Here is an 18,193-nt window from a genome sequence, read left to right as displayed (position 1 = left end):
TCACTTCCCCAGCATCCAGACCAACCATTTCCACGGGTGAATGTAAAGTTCAGGCTTTCAAGACTGAACGTTCTGGTATGATTTCCAATACTGCTAAATATCCACACTCTGTTTTCAAATCAACAACAGTTTTGACTGTTGCGCATATCTGATAATTTAGGTGTTTAATTTTAGGCCCCCAGTGCTAATTTTAGATTCAAATTTGACATATTTGTCCTCACTGCTCTGCATCTTAATCAACTTCATAAACAGGCACTTCTCATCCCAGCCTTACTCCAACCAGATACGAACTTTTCATTCTTTTATGCTTCTTGCAATAGCAAAACCTACAAGACCTGCAGGTGCTGTGGCTTCCCATCTCCTCCCCAGTCCTCCACCACTGCTCTGCACCTGTTTTGCGGCTTGTCAGAGCACCCTTGCCAACATAACACCCATATGAAGATACGCCTGAAGAATACAGAAGGGTCCCCATGTTTGACTGACACTACAGGGACTTGTTTCCTCTCAAAAGGTTAGTTTCACACCAGTTGCTCCCAATAAAAAATAGACCTAATCCATCTTGTCCAACACTGGGGCATCATCAAAACCAGCAGCATCCCACAGGTCAGCAAAATTATTTGCCTCTATAGGTAAGGTAGAGGTAAGGTCTGCTTTGCAATGAGGGCACGTACTTATGGCTCTGGTTGGCTTCACTGGTCGTGACAGGACAAGGGGCAATAGGCACAAACTGAAGCACAGGAAGTTCCGTCTGAACATGAGGAAGAACTTCTTCCCTCTGAGGGTGACGGAGCACTGGAACAGGCTGCCCAGGGAGGCTGTGGAGTCTCCTTCTCTGGAGATATTCCAGACCTGGCTGGACAAGGTCCTGTGCAGCCTGCTGTAGGTGACCCTGCTTCGGCAGGAGGGTTGGACTGGGTGACCCACAGAGGTCCCTTCCAACCCCTACCATTCTGTGATTCTGTGATTCTGTGATGGGTGCTCTCAGCTGCTGGTTATTCAACTTCAGCTGCATCCTTACAAAAGAGATGCTAAAACCTGCAAAAGGGACATGAAATGTGCCCGCTCCCCTCCTGTGTCCTCACAGGCCTGTCCTGTGCCATGAAGAAAGCAACTGTTTCAAGTGAGATGCAGACTATCATCACAGTTGAGAGGCACTAATAAAGCCCATACATCTCCCTCCAGTAAGGCACGTATCCTGTTGAGCACGACAAACGTGATTTATGCCACCAGCATTATCCAGAGGACATATCTGGAAGTGGTTGAACCTGCTAGTTCTTCATTCACATCAAGCCCCTGCATTTCTTTGGAGCACCTTCAGGAGAGGCCCATTTGCCACAGTAGAAGCTTGTAAGTGAACACTTGTAAGAGTTAATAGAATATGAAATGGAGAGGAAAACAGGAGTTTAGCAGCAGATGTAGACAGCAAAGCTCTGAAAGGCCGTTTGAGTCACTACAGAGAGGTTTGTGAAATGCTCAGAACATCTAGTCGTTATCACAGAGAAGTGCCAGTGCCGCTCTTTAGCAGGGTGGTTTTGTGATGGCTAATCTACATTTCAGACATGCATTAGTCTTCCTTAAAGATGGATAGCATCATGCAAGTAAAATGAACATCAGCCTTATTTTAAAAGGATGCTCTATTTAGTTTGAAAGACAGGATTCTTGTTGAAGTTATTGTAGATTTCCTGGATGCAACCCCAAAAATCACTGATCTTCCAGTACTTTATAAGCTATTTTGTCACTACAGCTGAAATATAACCATTAAAAGAACATGTACACAGTCAACTGGATTCCTATTTCATTTCACTTATGGTAATCTTTCATTTGGGTTTAGCACCACCTAAACTGCAGAGACTGGACACACATTTCTTCCCTTCTCCTTTCCAGTACAGAATATAACTTCTGCTCCTCCAGGAACCCAGTTCAAGCCAGACTAGTGCCAGGACCTAGCATGAATTTTATGCCCTGCACAATTTCAGTCTGTAAAACTCTCCTTCAAACCAGGATGCAGAGACGCTTCTAACAGAGGAACAAGGAAAGCATCAGCTTTTAATCCTGAAGGATTTGCTTACTTGTGCAGACGTGCTCTTGAGCTTCTCCAGGCCATTCTCCAGTCGCTCCATTTTTGCTTTTAAATCCTTGCCCTTTTTCAATAGCAAATTTTGATAGAGTTTTATTTGCTCGAGGAACGACTTCGGAGTGGTATAGTTGTATCGTCGCTCATTGCTCAGATACAGTCGGGATATCTCGTTGACGCTTGTGTGGACATAGGCCATGAATTTGCTTATTGAATCTTTCACTGGATCCTAAAAGTAAGATGAGCAGACAAGGAGAAAATACTTCAAACAGAACAACTACATATAGCACAGACCTGTGCTGTATATAAAGGAATTTAGTAACTTTTTATTCTGCCACAGCAAAATCCATGATGTAACATCCAAGTTGATCCCTTTTCATTTGTTATCTCTAAAATAATTTTGTCTGTTCATGTACTTTAGACTTCTTTTTATATCTTTTTATCTCATACTTTATACTATTCCAAGCAATTTTTCTAACATTCAACTCTGCAAAATAACAGCCTTTTAAGTATAAATTTGGGCTTTTCTTTCGTACAAATGGGGAAAGTGCACACTCATAAATAGAAACATTGTAGACTTTATTCTTCCAGATCCTGCCCAGAAAACCTAAATAAACAGAACTGAACAGCTTTTAGTCTAGTAGCAGGTTGTCATCAATGAGAACTTGACATATTTTTTGCCCTTGAGAATTACAGACACTCAGACACGCACGTGGAGAGAAAAGTGTGTATTCCCTGAAATAATCACAAGCATTATGTTATTTTCTGCACTGATTTGTAAGCTGCCTTTCTTGCTAGCAGAGCAGCCGTTTCACTGGCAGTAGGATCAGTGCATCACACCCACGAGCGTGGTGCTTACGGCCCTACTTCTGCTAAGGTCCATGCTCCGCTCTGAAAAACCTGGCCCGTATTTCAAGCTTGGTGCAAATAAGCTTAACACACTACGGTGCCACCATCGATTCCTCTCCAAGCAGTCACCCAGATGTCCTGGAGAAGTGTTGGAGAGCAGTGAAGGTGAGCAGGGAGTCCTCTGCAACACCATCCCCCTCATGCGAAGTATTGCTGGCCCTGAACGGAGGGACGAGGTCACACCTGGCTGTCACCAGTGCTGCCTTGGCAGGGGTGGCCAGCGCCTGCACCCCGCAGAGGACCGCAAAACCAGGCAAGGCTCAGGCACCCGCAGATGCCGGTGGGTGAGGTGCTCACCTCCACGGTCTCTGTTTCTCGCAGAAAGCGGAGGCTGACGGACTCGAGGGCCTCCCGCGGCCACTCCTGGAACCAGTCTATGGCCGTGCAGCTGACGATGGCGGGGAACCTCCTGCTGCGGACACGCAGCTTGTTACCAACGGGCGAAAAACACAGCGCGACCTGTGGAGCCCAAGAGAGGAGAAGGTGAGAAGACATGGCCAGGAGCAGGCACCGGGCTCCAGTCGCACAGCCCAGCCCGGACTCTACCAGCCACTTCCAATGGAAGATCTTGTGCCACCAGCTAAGGGTGCAGCAACCTCTATCCTTCAGCCCTTGCACTTCAGGCCAGCAAGCCTGGCCTGGAAAAGGCACAATCTAGCAGAAAACACATTTTTTTGTCTGCAATAAATACAAGCAGTGGTGCTCAGCATTGCTATGGTCAAAAGCAGAAGCCTGGCACAGTTTCAAGGCTGCAGCTGGAGTTTAATCCAACCACTCTTCCCCGCTATAGCGGTGACACAAAGCTTCGCCCAGCAGGGAACTGGCATCCGGATTCAAGTGGTGCAACCAGGAATTAAAGTGAATGGATCTAAATTCTCCTGGCAGGACCACGGGTCTGCCTGGATTTTTTCCCCGAAAGCCAGCATTGAAAACGGTTGAGTCGGCTCAAATTCAAAATCTGCTTTTAACAGAGTAAGAAATTTTTTAAAATAGAGAAATCTCAAAGTAGAATGGAAATAGAAGCATTTGTGAATGCGTTTTCCCTGCTCATTGCATGTTTGCACAGCAGGTCTTTTGCTTTTCAGGCTTTTATTTCAATCCAACAGCTGCTAAAAGCTTCTGAGCTGCAGTAAATTGCGCAGAGCTTGTGGGTCTCTGGGAAATCTCTCTTCACATTACCCTGGGGCCTGGGCAAGGGGTTGTTACTCCTCTGCTCAGCATCCTCCCAGCCCTGCACCTCCCCGTCTTCAGCACCCTTCCCTCCTCCACCTGCCTTTCCCTGCAGGCTGGGAGCCTCCTTCCCCCCACAGCCAGCCTGCTCAGCTCCTCTCTGGTAGGCACAAGCTCTCCCTTTTCTGGAAGAAAACTCCTCACCCAGGGTGTAAAGTCAGGCCAAGGCAAAGTACCTTTCCCTTCGCTGCCTCCCCACCAGCTTTAACAGCAAAATAAGACCCAAGGACCAAAACCTGCCACCACCATTCATCACAGCCCTTCTTCTATAAGCCTGCTGTGGCTGGATTGATGAGCTCTGCTAAGCAGGTGCAAAGGAGGACACCAACAAGCTGAGATCATGCAATGAAGTAGCAACATCTGAGCAAGGGCCAGTTTGGGAAGCAGCATATCTACTGAATGCATCACCCCTCTCCCACTTGTTAGCCCTGGCTGATACCCACACAGCCTTGCAAGTGCCACAGGGCAGACTGCCATCGGCTCAGACATCTCTACAAGGTGTCACCACCTCCACCCTGAGCTAAGACCTGTTTTTAGAAGCTGTGAAAGCCAGCCTGCAACAAAATCACTTTTGTTTCAATTTCAGAAGAGCCAGCTGGACTCAGAGCTTCTGCTCCTCTGACCTGGCCACTGCGTGCTCACAGAGGACAGCATGTAGAAACCCTTTCCACACCTTCAAGCATAAGCCTTGGGCACCTCTATGTTGCTCTCTCAGGGCCAGGCAAGCTTCATGAGAGCATCCATGTCAAGAGCCCTCTTCTACACCTACAATACTCTCTCTCCAGACCCTGGAACAGAAAGTGTGCTGGTGCTTATGCTCTGCTGGGTCAAGATCCACTCCTGTGCTGATTCCAGATGTCCAGCATGTCCTGGACCAGCAGTGGCTCAATCAGCTTTCTGCACAGTGCATGATGCCATCACAAAATGCTGGAGAGCGTAAAGAGATGGGCTGACCCCGTGCATCTGCTCTAACACACCATTAAGGAGAAGCGCAGACAAGGAAAAGGCATCAGCCTCAAGTAAATCACATCCATGCTGCCCTTCCAGTGTACCTTAATCTCTGTCAGGAATATATTTAGAGAAGGACACCAGGCAGTAGAAAACTAAGGTGTTAGAAGAACACCTGGAAAGTCCTGAAACTGTTTCAATGTCTTAGGACGTATTTATAAGGCCTTTCTATGCTGGAATATGGGCTGCAATGGGAGAAATCCTGTCAGCGTGTTGTGTCCCACTTAGTTCCCAGCACTCCGGTTTTAAGATAAAGGATTTTTTAATTCTTTTGCCTCTGGATTGTCAACAGCATGAAGACTGATCCCCTGTGCAATTTTTCCAAGCAGCAAGACCTATTCCTGATGCACCCCAGTTAAACCCCAGCGCATGGCTTTGAAAATGGAAAGGCTGATCCTGCTCAGCTCTCAAAAGAGAAAATTTTCAACTCCCATAGTGCTCTCTAAAGCCAAAGTAGCGATGACAACAGACAGCATTTCTTATGTTTAAGTACTGCTTGCTGAGAGAATCAGTTCATATGAACAGGAGGAAAAGCCTTTCAGGCTGCAGTCTGACCTCCCTCCAACGTAGCCCAAAGCTCCTCCACCCTGTGCCCCTGCGCCAAGGTCGATGGCGAGGACCCGAAGTCCCCCAGCCTCTGTCTCACCTTCAGCTGTCGCCGAACACGTTCTATAAAAAACTTCCAGCAAGTCTCCCTGGAGTCCACTAGCCCCCGGCCTCTGACTTCATTCCTCACGCTGTTGATGATGTTTTCGACCTCATCATCGGGGAAGAGATCAGGGATTTCCCCTAAGAGAAGAGGGCACGTTCAGTTTACTGGTCTGGATGTTGTTGCAGTCTTAGAGCAAAGTGAAGTGGCTGCCTCCCTCTTCAGGGGCTCGAAAAAGCCCCTTCCTCGAGAAAAACCATTGTGCCAGGTATCCACGGGCCCCGGCAGCAGAGAGGTGGCACGGGTCATTCTGCTAAAAAATAAACACTCGTGAGAGTAAACTTTCTTGTAAAAGCACAAGGTGAACAAACATAGAATAGAGTCAAAGGACAGAAAGTCTGTTTTTTTCTGATCTACAGTGCTAATTAGATTACAAAAAAAATCAAATACCTAATACACTATACCCGATAACAAAATCATTTCAGTTTCACAAATGAATTAGAAAACCTGTACAATTTCTACAGCTGTTCAACATCATTGCCAGCAGCAGGCAAATAACTCCAGATCACCAACACATTTTTAAAGTTAGCAATCTTTTAAAAACTTTTAAAAGTTAATAGATCTGCAACTGACTGTCAAAAATGCACCCAACCAAATATTTTTTTAGCGGTTCTTTAATTTATCACCTATTCACTTCCTTGCTGGCTTCTGATTTTACTGAAATCACCGTTATTGAGTGAGATACTGTCAATGTGAGCACTAATCACTTAGAAAAAGACACTAATCAGAAATCTGCTCATTTATAAGAAAGACTAAAACATATATTTTTTTCTAGCTTCCTAGGTGATGATAAGAAGTGTAACAAGTCATAAAAACAAGCATGCAGGTAGCAGAGAGCAGCCAGACCCATCACTCCGCACCCACTGGGCAGCACTAGCTCATGCCATGGGAAGGCACAGTTTCCCCAAGGTCCCTTCCTCAGTCCAGCTGCGATTCTGAGCTGCCTCCCTGGACCCTGAGAGAGGACCTCTAATTTGTCCCCACTTCTCCACCCAGCAACCACAGCAAAATGTAACACCTTTCAGAAATCCCAGAAGATGTCCTGGACACCCCAAAGCCAGGCTGCTCAGTCTGCCCCTTGCTGCAGGACACTGCAGAGCTTCACCATGAGTCATGAGATATTTGTGTCATCTACACCGCACATAAGAGGTGGTGGGAGCTACTCACCACCCTCCACAACAACCCCTGTGCTTACTCCTGGTTACATATTCATCACAGGCAGGGCTTGTTTGCTGCTCAAACCATCTGGCCAATTTATAGCCACATATGTCAACTCTGGAGTTACTCACAAGCTATTGCTCCCCTGTGCTGTCAATGCTCCACCCCTCACCATCCATGGAGGTCACCTGAAACAGCTGGTATCTTCCCACTCCTGACTCATAAATAAGGCAAAAAGTGTCATGCAGTTCATAGCAGTGATTTTCCAGGGAGTCTGGGGAATATGCCCACTCTGGGTTACCTAGGGTGGTCACGGTGACACAGCTGCACTCTCCCATGTGCACTGTAGCCACAGCACACCTGGTATGGGGGGGTGCTCACCCACACCACCTTGTGCCATGTTCTGCACAGAAACAGAGCATCTGCATGTAGCCTGACTATTCTGCAAGTGTTTGGGCAAGCAACAACTCAAAAACTTACATGCATCTGGAAAAACAAAGCGGAAAAGGACTGGAATAGAATAAGCAGCTACATGATGCACACACACGGTCATATGATAGCTTTGCTTCATCCTCCAACTTGTAGATACTCCAGTCAAATATTCTAGGCAGGAACAACCTTATTTTATTAGGTAACTAGAGTGTGGATGCACCGGATCTCTAGGTCAAACTCCTCATCTGTTGACACATTCGTTCGGCTCTGTCCTCAGCTGCAGTATCACAACAAACACATCACTTAACAACCATCTGCAGTATACCATGAAGTATGGAAAAACGGGGCACAAGACATCAGAGAAAGTAAAAAAATCTACCAGACGACAGAGTGCATCAGCACCAAGGAGACCTTAGCAGTGCTTTTATTCTAGCACTTAACCCACATATCTTCTAGCTTTCTTCATATATTGCCCTTCTGTATATTTTAGAACTACAGACGCTACCATGTGCAAAACACAATCACAGAATCACAGAATAGTAGGGGTTGGAAGGGATCTCTGTGGGTCATCTAGTCCAATCCTCCTGCCGAAGCAGGGTCACCTACAGCAAGCTGCACAGGACCTTGTCCAGGCGGGTCTTGAATATCTGCAGAGAAGGAGACTCCACAGCCTCCCTGGGCAGCCTGGGCCAGGGCTCCGTCACCCTCAGAGGGAAGAAGTTCTTCCTCATGTTCAGACGGAACTTCCTCTGCTTCAGTTTGTGCCCATTGCCCCTTGTCCTGTCACTGGGCACCACTGAAAAGAGCTTGGCCCCATCCTCCTGACACCAACCCTTCAGATATTTGTAAGCATTTATAAGGTCCCCTCGCAGCCTTCTCTTCTTCAGGCTGAACAAGCCCAGTTCCCTCAACCTCTCCTCGTAGGGGAGATGTTCCAGTCCCCTCATCATCCTCGTAGCCCTCCGCTGGACTCTCTCCAGTAGCTCTGGAAAGGGGGAGAGGACAAATCAAAGCAATGAGAGATGTACCTGATGCTAAGAAGTCATTCACCAGCACCAAGAACTGCTCATCCGCCACTTGCGCGTCGGTCATCAGGAACACGGTGCCTACGTTCTTCACGCCAGCTTTCAGGTACTGGTTTGCCAGGTCTGCCTGGAGGTTGAAGAGCAAGTGGACTTAGGGGCTGCATCTACATTCTGCAAAGCATGGGCGAGGTACCACCCCTACACATGGGATAGTTCAGAATCTTCCCATTAACCGAGGACAAAGCGATTGCAATTAACTAGCATGAAACTGCCCTTTGGCCACTCTCCATCTCCACGGCTGAGCCTCCCAGGTTATACTGGGGAGTCTATTGCTGTCATCATTGTCAGACATTACCAAGCAAGACGTGACATTATGCCCAGGTCTGTATTGCACAAAAACGAGCAGAAAGCCCCGCCTAGCACTGCTGGAGAAAGGGAAATGCCTGTGGCTGGAACACGTAGCGGTCGGTGCCCGTGGCTGAAGACATCAATGCCATCAGTGGTTGCGGAGATGGCAAGGGGAGCTCGTACAGGCTCACTCTGCCCGGGCTGTGGGTGCAGTAAGTCACATAGACCGGGAGGCTAAAGCACCACGGGGACTGGGAGAGACAGCACTGACTGCAAATCCTGGTCCTTGGTATCCCCATGCTTTCTCTGCTTTCACAAGTATACTTGAATATATTTTTTTTTCTGAGGTGCTGCAACTTTGTTTGTTCATGAGGAAGGGAGGAGGACACCTTGTGCAAACATGGATTTTTTTTTTCAGTTGTGTATTTCTTCCTTCTGTCCCCGAGTCAGAGCAGGGACTCACCCTTCAGTCTCCCACTCAGCGCAGTGATGCGGACAGAGAGCCTGCTCACATGAAGAAGCTGTTTCGTTTTAAAGGGACAGTGTCCTCCTAACGAAGGACACCTTCTTTTTGAAATCCAAGTTGTTCATGAGATGGGAAAAACACCATTATCCAGCTCAAACTCCATCCTTTCCTTCAGGCCCCTCCAAGCAGGATACAAGACATGTGTGGGCCCTTGAGGGACTGCAATGGCCAATGTTTCAGAAACTCTCTTAGATATTCAGCAAACACACTCGCTTCTTCTGAAAGAATGATTTGTTACTTTCATCACTGGAAATTTGGATCAGATCAATTATACCAGCGGGAGGGGCCAATGGCAGATAGGGTAATCTGTCACCATCTTGCTCTTCCATCTCTGAGAAAAAAAAAACCTACTCCATATTTCATAAATTCTTTGAAAATGAATACAGACTGAAGGGAACATCAAATTATCTTCCACCTCCACAGACAGAAAAGCAAAGAGATGCTTTGAAAACAAGTTTATTAACGCTGGTAGCGAGCTATATTCCTAGATGGGAAAACAAGCTTCCTCAATAAACAGGCAGACAGGAGCTAGAAAATCCCTTGAGTGGGGCTGAAAAACACAAAGGAGAGCTGAAAATACCTAACGGACAGTGGGACAGGCTTGTGTGACACCGTGAAAACAACTTGTACACAACCACAGGCCACCAGGTCATGTCACTGATGGGGAAGGAACCCGGGGTTCATTGGCCATCGTGTCTCCCAGGCAGAATGGAGTGAAGTCACTGCAGCTGGGATTTTTACAACGTTTTTAATGAGAAACATTTTGCCAGCAGCGAATGTACTTTTAAACAATTTCAGTGATACTTTAAAATGTTAATTTATAACTCCGAGGCTCACTAGCCTATGCATAAATATAAGCACAGGCACATGTTGTCTATAGTGAACCCTCCACCATCCACCCAGTCCCTCCCTTACACAAAATAGCAGAGGAAGCACTGGTTATGACATGGGAACTCTCCACCTACTCTCTCCTGCTCCTTTTCCACCTCCAAATCACTCCACAACAGGCACCTCACAGACATGCTAATTACTGCATCTTGGTTTAATTAGAAACAACAATCAAACAGAACTTTCCCAGTCCTTCACAGTTTCTTGAACAAGCACGAGGTGGATGTCCATGCTGCTGGGTCCATTAGCACAGCCCAGCACTGACACCGAGTGTGCTCAGGCCTGGCCTGCTCAGAGATTTGGTAGGGGACATCAGGTCTGCCTGCACCCCTGTGCAGACACGCTTCAGCAAGGTATTTCAAGAAGCATTGCTCCTCTCTGCCGTCCCCACATCAATACCATGTCTGAGGCTTTTTAGTGTCTTCACATCGGTGTCAATCAATATGCAACAAGACAAAGGTTTCAGGGCAAGTTCTGCTTTTTATTGCCTTCCCCTCCACCTCAGGCTTAAAGCTACCTACCTTCAGGTCAGGGATGCCATAGCCTTTCCTCAACGTGATCTGGAAAACCTCCAGAGAGCTAATGAAGGCTGCCAGTCTGGTCAGGCTCTGCTTGCCGCTTCCGCCCACGCCAACCAGGAGAGCGTTTCCTCTGGGGGACTCCAGGATACGGTTGATGCGGCAACTAAATTGAAGCATACAAAATGTCTCATTAATAAGAGTATTTTTCTATTTCCCTGCCCAGTGCTTTTCAATACATATTTTATTCACTAAGAAATTGTATTCTGAATGGGATGAAAAATGTCAAACTAAGAGACATGTCAGCAATCAATCCCCATCTCTGCTGAGACCTACACAAAGGACATGGCTGATGAAAAAAATAGTTTGGTGGCAATTCAGGCTGTGTCCAATTTTTTTTTCCACCTGCCAAGTCTTGCTGGACAGAACTATTTTGAGGTGCAGGCCTAGACATCTTTACTGGGAGGATAAAGGAAAAAGCACATTACATCGACATGCAGAAACTGAGAACAAAATTCAGGGCTCTGATGCACCCGGTAAAGGTTTCTCTTCGCAAAGCATTTGGGGTTCATGTTCAGGTGAAGAGTCCTGCTACGCATTAAAGCATATTCATATTTGTCTAGAATGGCATAAAACCTGCCTGGAAAACGCAGTCAGTGTTCCTTCTTTATCCAAACCACCACTACTTAAGAGTGAGATTTTCTCACTCTTAAAATGAACTTGCTCCTATTTTCCAGATCTGTTCACTTGCCCTGTCTGAGAGTTGCCTGGTGAACTCTGCCTGGCTCCAATTTATCCTCTTGAAGCAATTGCTGACATCCTCACATGTTAAAATCCCAAGTGACGGGGGTTTAGAGGATCCTACCGGTGAAAACCTCACTGTCCTGAGTCTTAAATGCAAGCACCATTCCCTTCTTCACAGCATTGCCTTTATTCAGCTCACTTAACTGAGAATTTTCCTTCATTAATCTAATTGATTTTTCAAATACTGTGAAAAATACTGTACTGCTCTATTACAACTTAAGCACCTTATGATCTATGAGCAGACTCCCACTGACTGTGAAATTATACCCAGAAAAGCAAATCAGGCTGTGTGGAAAGCTTTAGTGTTCCCCCTCTCAGTCCTCCAGGCTCTCCCCAAAGATGACAGCACGGTCTCTGCCCCTGCTGTGCTCTCCGGGGCTGCGTGCTTTGTGAACATGCACAAGGAGCCCCGGATTAGGAGGTGACTGACAGGTATCTCCTACTTCCTTACATAAATGAAGTCCTTCACTTTTCCCATTCTTTTCCTTTTTTTTTTCCTTTTTATTTCCCAGCCGAAAATTTTCAGCAAATTCAAGCTGACATTCATGAGCTGTTTGAGAAATAAGTTGTATATTTCAGCAAAATGTAATTTCCAAGTGCAGTGAATGAAATTCACCCAGCTCCAGTGAAAATCACGCTGAATGCTCAAACCTCGCTTTCCCGATTATTCACAATATTAACTGGAGGGATAGTGCCAGGTTTTGTTGCAAATCCCAATTTATGTAAAGTGAAAAAGAAGCACAAGATTAACATTATTGTCACCTTCCTGCAAGCAATGCAAGCAGAAATGCCCACGGACATCAGGTTACATATGACTTATTAATACAAAGGAGTAAATGTCCATACTGCAAGAGAAAACATGCCCCAGCGTAGTGGGCAGACTACACTGCAAAAGCAACTGGTTGTTGAGCTCTCGGAACAGAAATGGTTAAACATCTCATTAAAAGGAGTAGCATTTTATATATATTTTTTTTAATTTGCATGAGAACAACTGCATTAAGCTGCCAGGTCCAGCGAGAAGTGAAATCGCACACTGCTGTGCGGCTTCCTTCTGGCTTAGAGTCACAAATCTGCACCTCTTGACACAATCTTTTCATATAAAATCAGTTAAAACTATGATTTACAGGGCAGGTCCCTCTTCTGAAGTGGTCTAAGGCCAGATCTGCATTTCAGCACCCAGAAATAAGTCTGTTTCTGCTGGGATTCACAACAAGCATTTAAATGGTATTTGAAAGCTGGAAGCATGCCTCACTATCTACCCCACAGACGTGTGAATAGCTTCATAACTATGGGCTGGAGGCTTGCTATTTTCATACAGTCCCACTTGTCCAGTTTCGGAAGGGAACCCATCCGGACCTCCAGGCATTTAAATGCAAGCAGGATTTTCAAAGGATCAAAGCAGTTTAAATGGCTCAATCCGTTTAAACTAGTAGCCTGAATGCACATAATCTTGCTTTACATACTTCTGAAAATCCCACTAAGAACCTGTGTAAACGTGGCTCTAAACCAGTTGTGAAAGCATCTAGGGAAATCCCAGTATAACAAGTTCTGTACCTGGCTGTCAAACGAACACCCACATAAATGATAACACACTTGAACACTGTCACATACAACAAATGTTCACGCCATATGCAGAGCATCGCGGGTCAAAGATATCGTAACAGCATCCAGACTTTAAAAAACACAGCAGCATGCAGTCCCTCCATCTGACAGCCCCAGGCATCCCCGTGGATTCAGAAGCGCCCTCCAAACACCAGCCAGAGAAGCAGCGCAGTATTTGTGCTGGACACGCCATATGGGCAGTTGAAGCTTCTGCACATCTCCAGCTCCATCAGCTGTAATTATGGATACCTACATCCTCCAGGAAACTCCACGGAAGCTACCTGCATTTATGAATGTTATGATGAGACCGTAAAGCCAGAAAATCCCCTTACACGTGGCACATGGCGTCCTCAAACAGTACCAGGTTCATAGCAGCATTAACTTCATTGTAGCTGTCCAAGGCTTCCACAAGGATCTGGTTCAGCTCCTCCCAGGCTGGCACTGGCCTATAGCTGGGTTCACCGACGCCTTTAGCAAAATGGCAATAAACATTCATTTGCTTGGTCTGCTCTAAAGTTTCCTCAATGTCCTGCCAAAGAAAATAAAAATATATATATATATATATGTACATAGCAAGCATAGGAAAAAGCACTCCAGGTCTATGTCATCCTTCCAAGTCGAGTATGGTGTTCCAGCAAATGCCTTCCATATAGTTGCACCAGCATGTTGGAAAAGGGGGAAGAGGGAGAAGAGGGAAAAAGCCCCAGTACTGACTTCCTTTGCTCTAACAACATTTTGCAAATCACAAAAACTTAACTCATTACGATATGAAAATGTAGTGACAAGAAAAGCCCCACAGCGATAGCCGTAGCATTGGGCTGTTGCATGGAGAGTGGTAACACCTGGAGGAAAAAATGCTGTCTGCACTACTTATTGCTTCGGTGATCCTTGTGTGATTCAGACGGCAGCGCTGCTGGGTGATGCCAGGCCTGGAGGAAAGCAGGTCTAGAGCTTTCCTGTGAAAGATATTCCGGAAAAAGGGAAAGCAGTAACGATCTGTGCCTGCATTTCACTTTGCTCCCATCAAGACCAGGGATCTGACCTTTCTCCTGCTTTTGCCACATGAGACTCAAAGCACTTAAATAAAGGAATTTAATTAATTCACAGACCCCAAACGTCCTCTCCCCAATGCCCTTATGGAGTGCATCCTTTACCCATACTGCAAAATTGGCAGCCCAGGATACAGGTGACAGATTTTGCTCCTGGACTACCATCAAGAGCTTTGCCCTCCAGGCAAGAGGGAGATGGGCAGACCTTGGCTCGAACCTTGCTTTCCCAAGGAATTTTTTGTCCTATAAGCATGTACGCTGCTATCAGAATTATGAACCTCAACACTTACGTCATAGAATTTCTTCACTGTCTCCAGCTGGATTTTATCAAAGGTACCATAATCCTTTTCTTCAACCATCTTATCCCGGTACACCCGGTTTGACTCATGCAGGTAGAGTTTCACTAGGTCTTGGGGTTGCTTCAGACATTCAGGAGTAGAGAACAGAAGGCCCTGTGGAGAGCAGAGACCGTCACTAAACCCCATCTTGACCCTAAGGGACCAACCTCACCTCCAGCATCCAGGCTATCACACTAGAATAGGGCTGAATCACTCTAAACACAGAGGTATCACAGCAACCTGCAACTGAACTTCTGAACAAGCTCCTACTCAAAAGCCCCTGGAGAATGTGCCCTTTCTTATCCCCAATCTCCCAAAGCAGTTTATATTCTGTATGCTCATGGTGATACCCCAAACAGCATCCCCAGTGCAGCCTGCCTGGGCTGGTGGTCCCCGTCCCAGCAGCACAGCACGCAGGGTCAGGCATCAGCCCAGACGTGCGGCTTTTGGCATCCCCACACCCCACCATGGGTGCTTTGCCAAGACAAAAAAATAGTTTGGAAATTTTAGTGATGATGATTTTTTTTCTTAATCAATTAATTTTAATTAGGTGCATTCTGCCTGCAGGAAACATTAGTTGCTGTCTGCTTATCACAGTATGTTTACCATGAACTCTATTAAAATGCATAAAAGAATTATATTTCAAAGAGGTGTCACCTATAACTAAGCCTATTAACAGCACACAGGGTTTTCAATGGCATGAATTAAACAGACAGCTTTTATTCCGAACATCTAATTATTTATACATAAAGTATAAAATGTATTAAAAGCAATGTAAAGCAGTCTCTCTCAGCTCACTGGTCCACGGCTCAGATTGTTAGGGTTTCACACTTGTCATCACAGCTGCCAAATTGTTGTTTTATTTTTTTCAGAAAAAAATATTCATGAAAGAGCTGACAACTTGAAAAGAGAAAGGTGAAACCCATCAGGTCCTAAACTGACTTAAAAAACAAAAAAACAAAAAACCAAACATCACTCAGTTACTCTAAAGACACCCAAAGCCACAAAAGTTGTTGTGTTCTTGATGCAAGCACATGTAAGGCTACCTCAGAGAGAAGAAAATCCACACTCCATTCACCAGATCTGTAATCAGGTTATTAACTTCACAGCTGAACATCTCCCCTTTTCTCCCCTTGCAAACCCGACCCTCCTCGCTCCTCTCAGCAGAGCTACCAGGCTCTTCCATGAGCACCACCAGCAGCATCCCCAAAGAGCCATGGGGATGTTCCATGCGTGAGGTCGAGCTTCCAGGAGATGCCACAGTGTCTACGGCTGGGACACATGAAGGGTGCGTAATAGTGGGTCACTGCATCTGTGATGGATGCGATGCCACCATCCAAAAAAACTCCTCTGAAAAATGCAGAATCCCTTGCCTTTGCCATGACAATACCAGTTTTACCCATCCGACTGTTGAGTCCTCAGGTTGTATTTCAGCCAAATCTTTCAGTTTCCCCCACTGACAGAAAGGCCAGAAGCTGGTTAGGAAGCCCCCTCTGCTGCATCAAGGCTTCCCTAGGCAACGATACCCAACACCACGACACTGGCGATAAAATATCGAAACGCCAGAAGAGGCCGTTGCTGAGCGGAGATGCAGTGCCCATCGGGGTGCGAGGGGATCGCCACCGCCGAGGAGCGCGGAGCCGGCCTCCAGGGGAACCACCACCCTCCAGCCAAGATTCATCAAATCAGGATTTATTACCGGGAAATTCTGAGTGACAGGCTCCTCAGCAGCTTAATAATCACCCCAGGAGATGATGCATATTTGGCACGGAAACGGGGAATATGCTAATCATCCCAGCAAGACTCGTCTGCTGTGTTGTCGTCACGCATCAACATGCCAGCGGAGATGGGCTGTTGCGTCTCTGACAAGGCAGGACCTGACCTCAGCCGGTTGCTTGGTTTTTTCCCCATGATCTCCATGAAAAGGAGGAGAGTGAAGAGCATGCATGACCCCACCAGCCTGCCAGGGAGCTTGTCGCCTCCCAGCAGGACCTCACGTGCTCTGCACCCACCACAGCTGTGCTGAGGCAAGTCCAGGAGATATTTCTGCTGCCCATCAGAGTTCTGCAAACAGTGACAAGTATCAGTCAGCTCGTGCTTTACAACATGAGCACATCTGGGCAGTTCGCAGCCCTGGCCTCAGGCAGGACAATTGCCACCACAGCTCCGTTAATGAGTCCTAGCTGACAGCACTACCTCAAACACATCATTATCACTATCCTCTGACCAGGAACGGTCTCCGAAAACCATCTAGTACAGTCACACGCTCCAGTCTGCCCTCCTGAGTTGTATCCCCCCACACAGCCATTGGTTCACCCAGAAACCTCAGAAGCCTTCCACGCAAGAACAGCTTCCACGCAATACCATTTGCTTAATCTAGAAGTTCAGGCGTGCCAGACCAAGGAACAAAACGAAGGTGCTGCCGACCCTGCACCAGTCTCGCAGTCGCTGCTGTGCCCCACTCCAGCCACACGCCAGTAGACGATGCACGAGGTGCATTTCAGCATTTGCAAGCCCAAAGTTTGCAGGGTTCTTTAGCAAGTTGAGCCATAGGTAAATATGAAAATCCCTCCCCGTGCAAAGGAGCGTGAAGCCTGCCAGCTGCTAAAGCCTGCGTGAAGGCGAAGCTCAGCTGGAGCGAGGCACGCCGGAGCCACTGCTATCATCTTGCTGTTGGGAAGAGCGAGGCCGTTCCTCCTCAACTGCTGCAGATCTTACTGTGACATGCTCCTTGAAAATCTTGTTAGAAATGGGAATAAAAAGCAAAATACAACCCTGCCGAGTCTATGATTATTATTCGACAGAGATGACAGATATAATTTAGAGCATAATACCATGGTAACCCTTTCAGATGGAAAGACAGACAGCAACAGGGCTTCCTCTGGTATGAGCCAGCAGGGAATACATTTTTAAAAAGCATAATCCACAACTCTGTCACTGCAGAGACCTGTCTTCTTTAATCAAGGGTACATTGCCTGGAGCGTACCAATCAGTTTTACTCTGCAGAGCATAGTGGGACCCAAAGGCATGAAAAGGTGCCGTAGAAATGCAAGGCAAGGTAGTGTCGGACTTTAACCACAGACAGGACCTGTTACAGAGGGAAAGTAACAGATAACTCCTTCTGACGAGCCCAAAGGATTAAAAAGGACTGAAGGGTGACCTTGCCCCTGCAACAGTAACATCACTAAGTGATATAGTCCAGCGACAAGGAACCACGGCTGCCACTCCTGCAGATCTTGCCTAATCCTACTTCAACCCCTTCTTGCCCACCATCCTGGACTGTGGTTTCCAGTCTCTCCTCACTCTGAACATTTCCCGCAAGATGTGATTTATTTAAGCTGTTTGTTACAGATAAGTTTTACAGTACTTGCTGAGCCTTCTTTAACCTTTCAAAAGCAGCCAATGAGCCCAGGGTGTTGAAGATGATGATGGATTTTGAGGCTCCTTGTTATTCTTTTTCAAAATGAGAAAGCAGCATCCTTCAGTCCAGACCCTAGTGGGGTTCCAGGACAGCAGTGACTTGAACGTGTTGGTGTGTTCATCAGAGAAACCATGCCTGATGCTGGCTTCCTTCT

The 18,193-nt window shown here is 46.6% G+C and overlaps 1 protein-coding gene across 1 annotated transcript in view; it reads right to left on the bottom strand.

The window, feature by feature from the left end:
* The window catches only part of DNAH9 (dynein axonemal heavy chain 9), a 200,534-nt gene that overhangs the window by 105,453 nt on the left and 76,888 nt on the right, over positions 1–18,193 (bottom strand). The window contains exons 45-51 of the mRNA XM_075440716.1: positions 14,571–14,732; positions 13,564–13,760; positions 10,829–10,991; positions 8,549–8,672; positions 5,868–6,010; positions 3,281–3,442; positions 2,070–2,303 (exon numbers count right to left, since the gene is read on the bottom strand). Coding sequence (XP_075296831.1) covers positions 2,070–2,303; positions 3,281–3,442; positions 5,868–6,010; positions 8,549–8,672; positions 10,829–10,991; positions 13,564–13,760; positions 14,571–14,732 — 1,185 coding nt within the window. The remainder of the gene's footprint in view (positions 1–2,069; positions 2,304–3,280; positions 3,443–5,867; positions 6,011–8,548; positions 8,673–10,828; positions 10,992–13,563; positions 13,761–14,570; positions 14,733–18,193) is intronic.

This window comes from Opisthocomus hoazin, chromosome 21, assembly GCF_030867145.1.
Source record: "Opisthocomus hoazin isolate bOpiHoa1 chromosome 21, bOpiHoa1.hap1, whole genome shotgun sequence".
Classification (NCBI taxonomy): domain Eukaryota; kingdom Metazoa; phylum Chordata; class Aves; order Opisthocomiformes; family Opisthocomidae; genus Opisthocomus; species Opisthocomus hoazin.
Note: the sequence above shows the minus strand (reverse complement) of the source record. Positions and strands in the feature narration are given on the sequence as shown.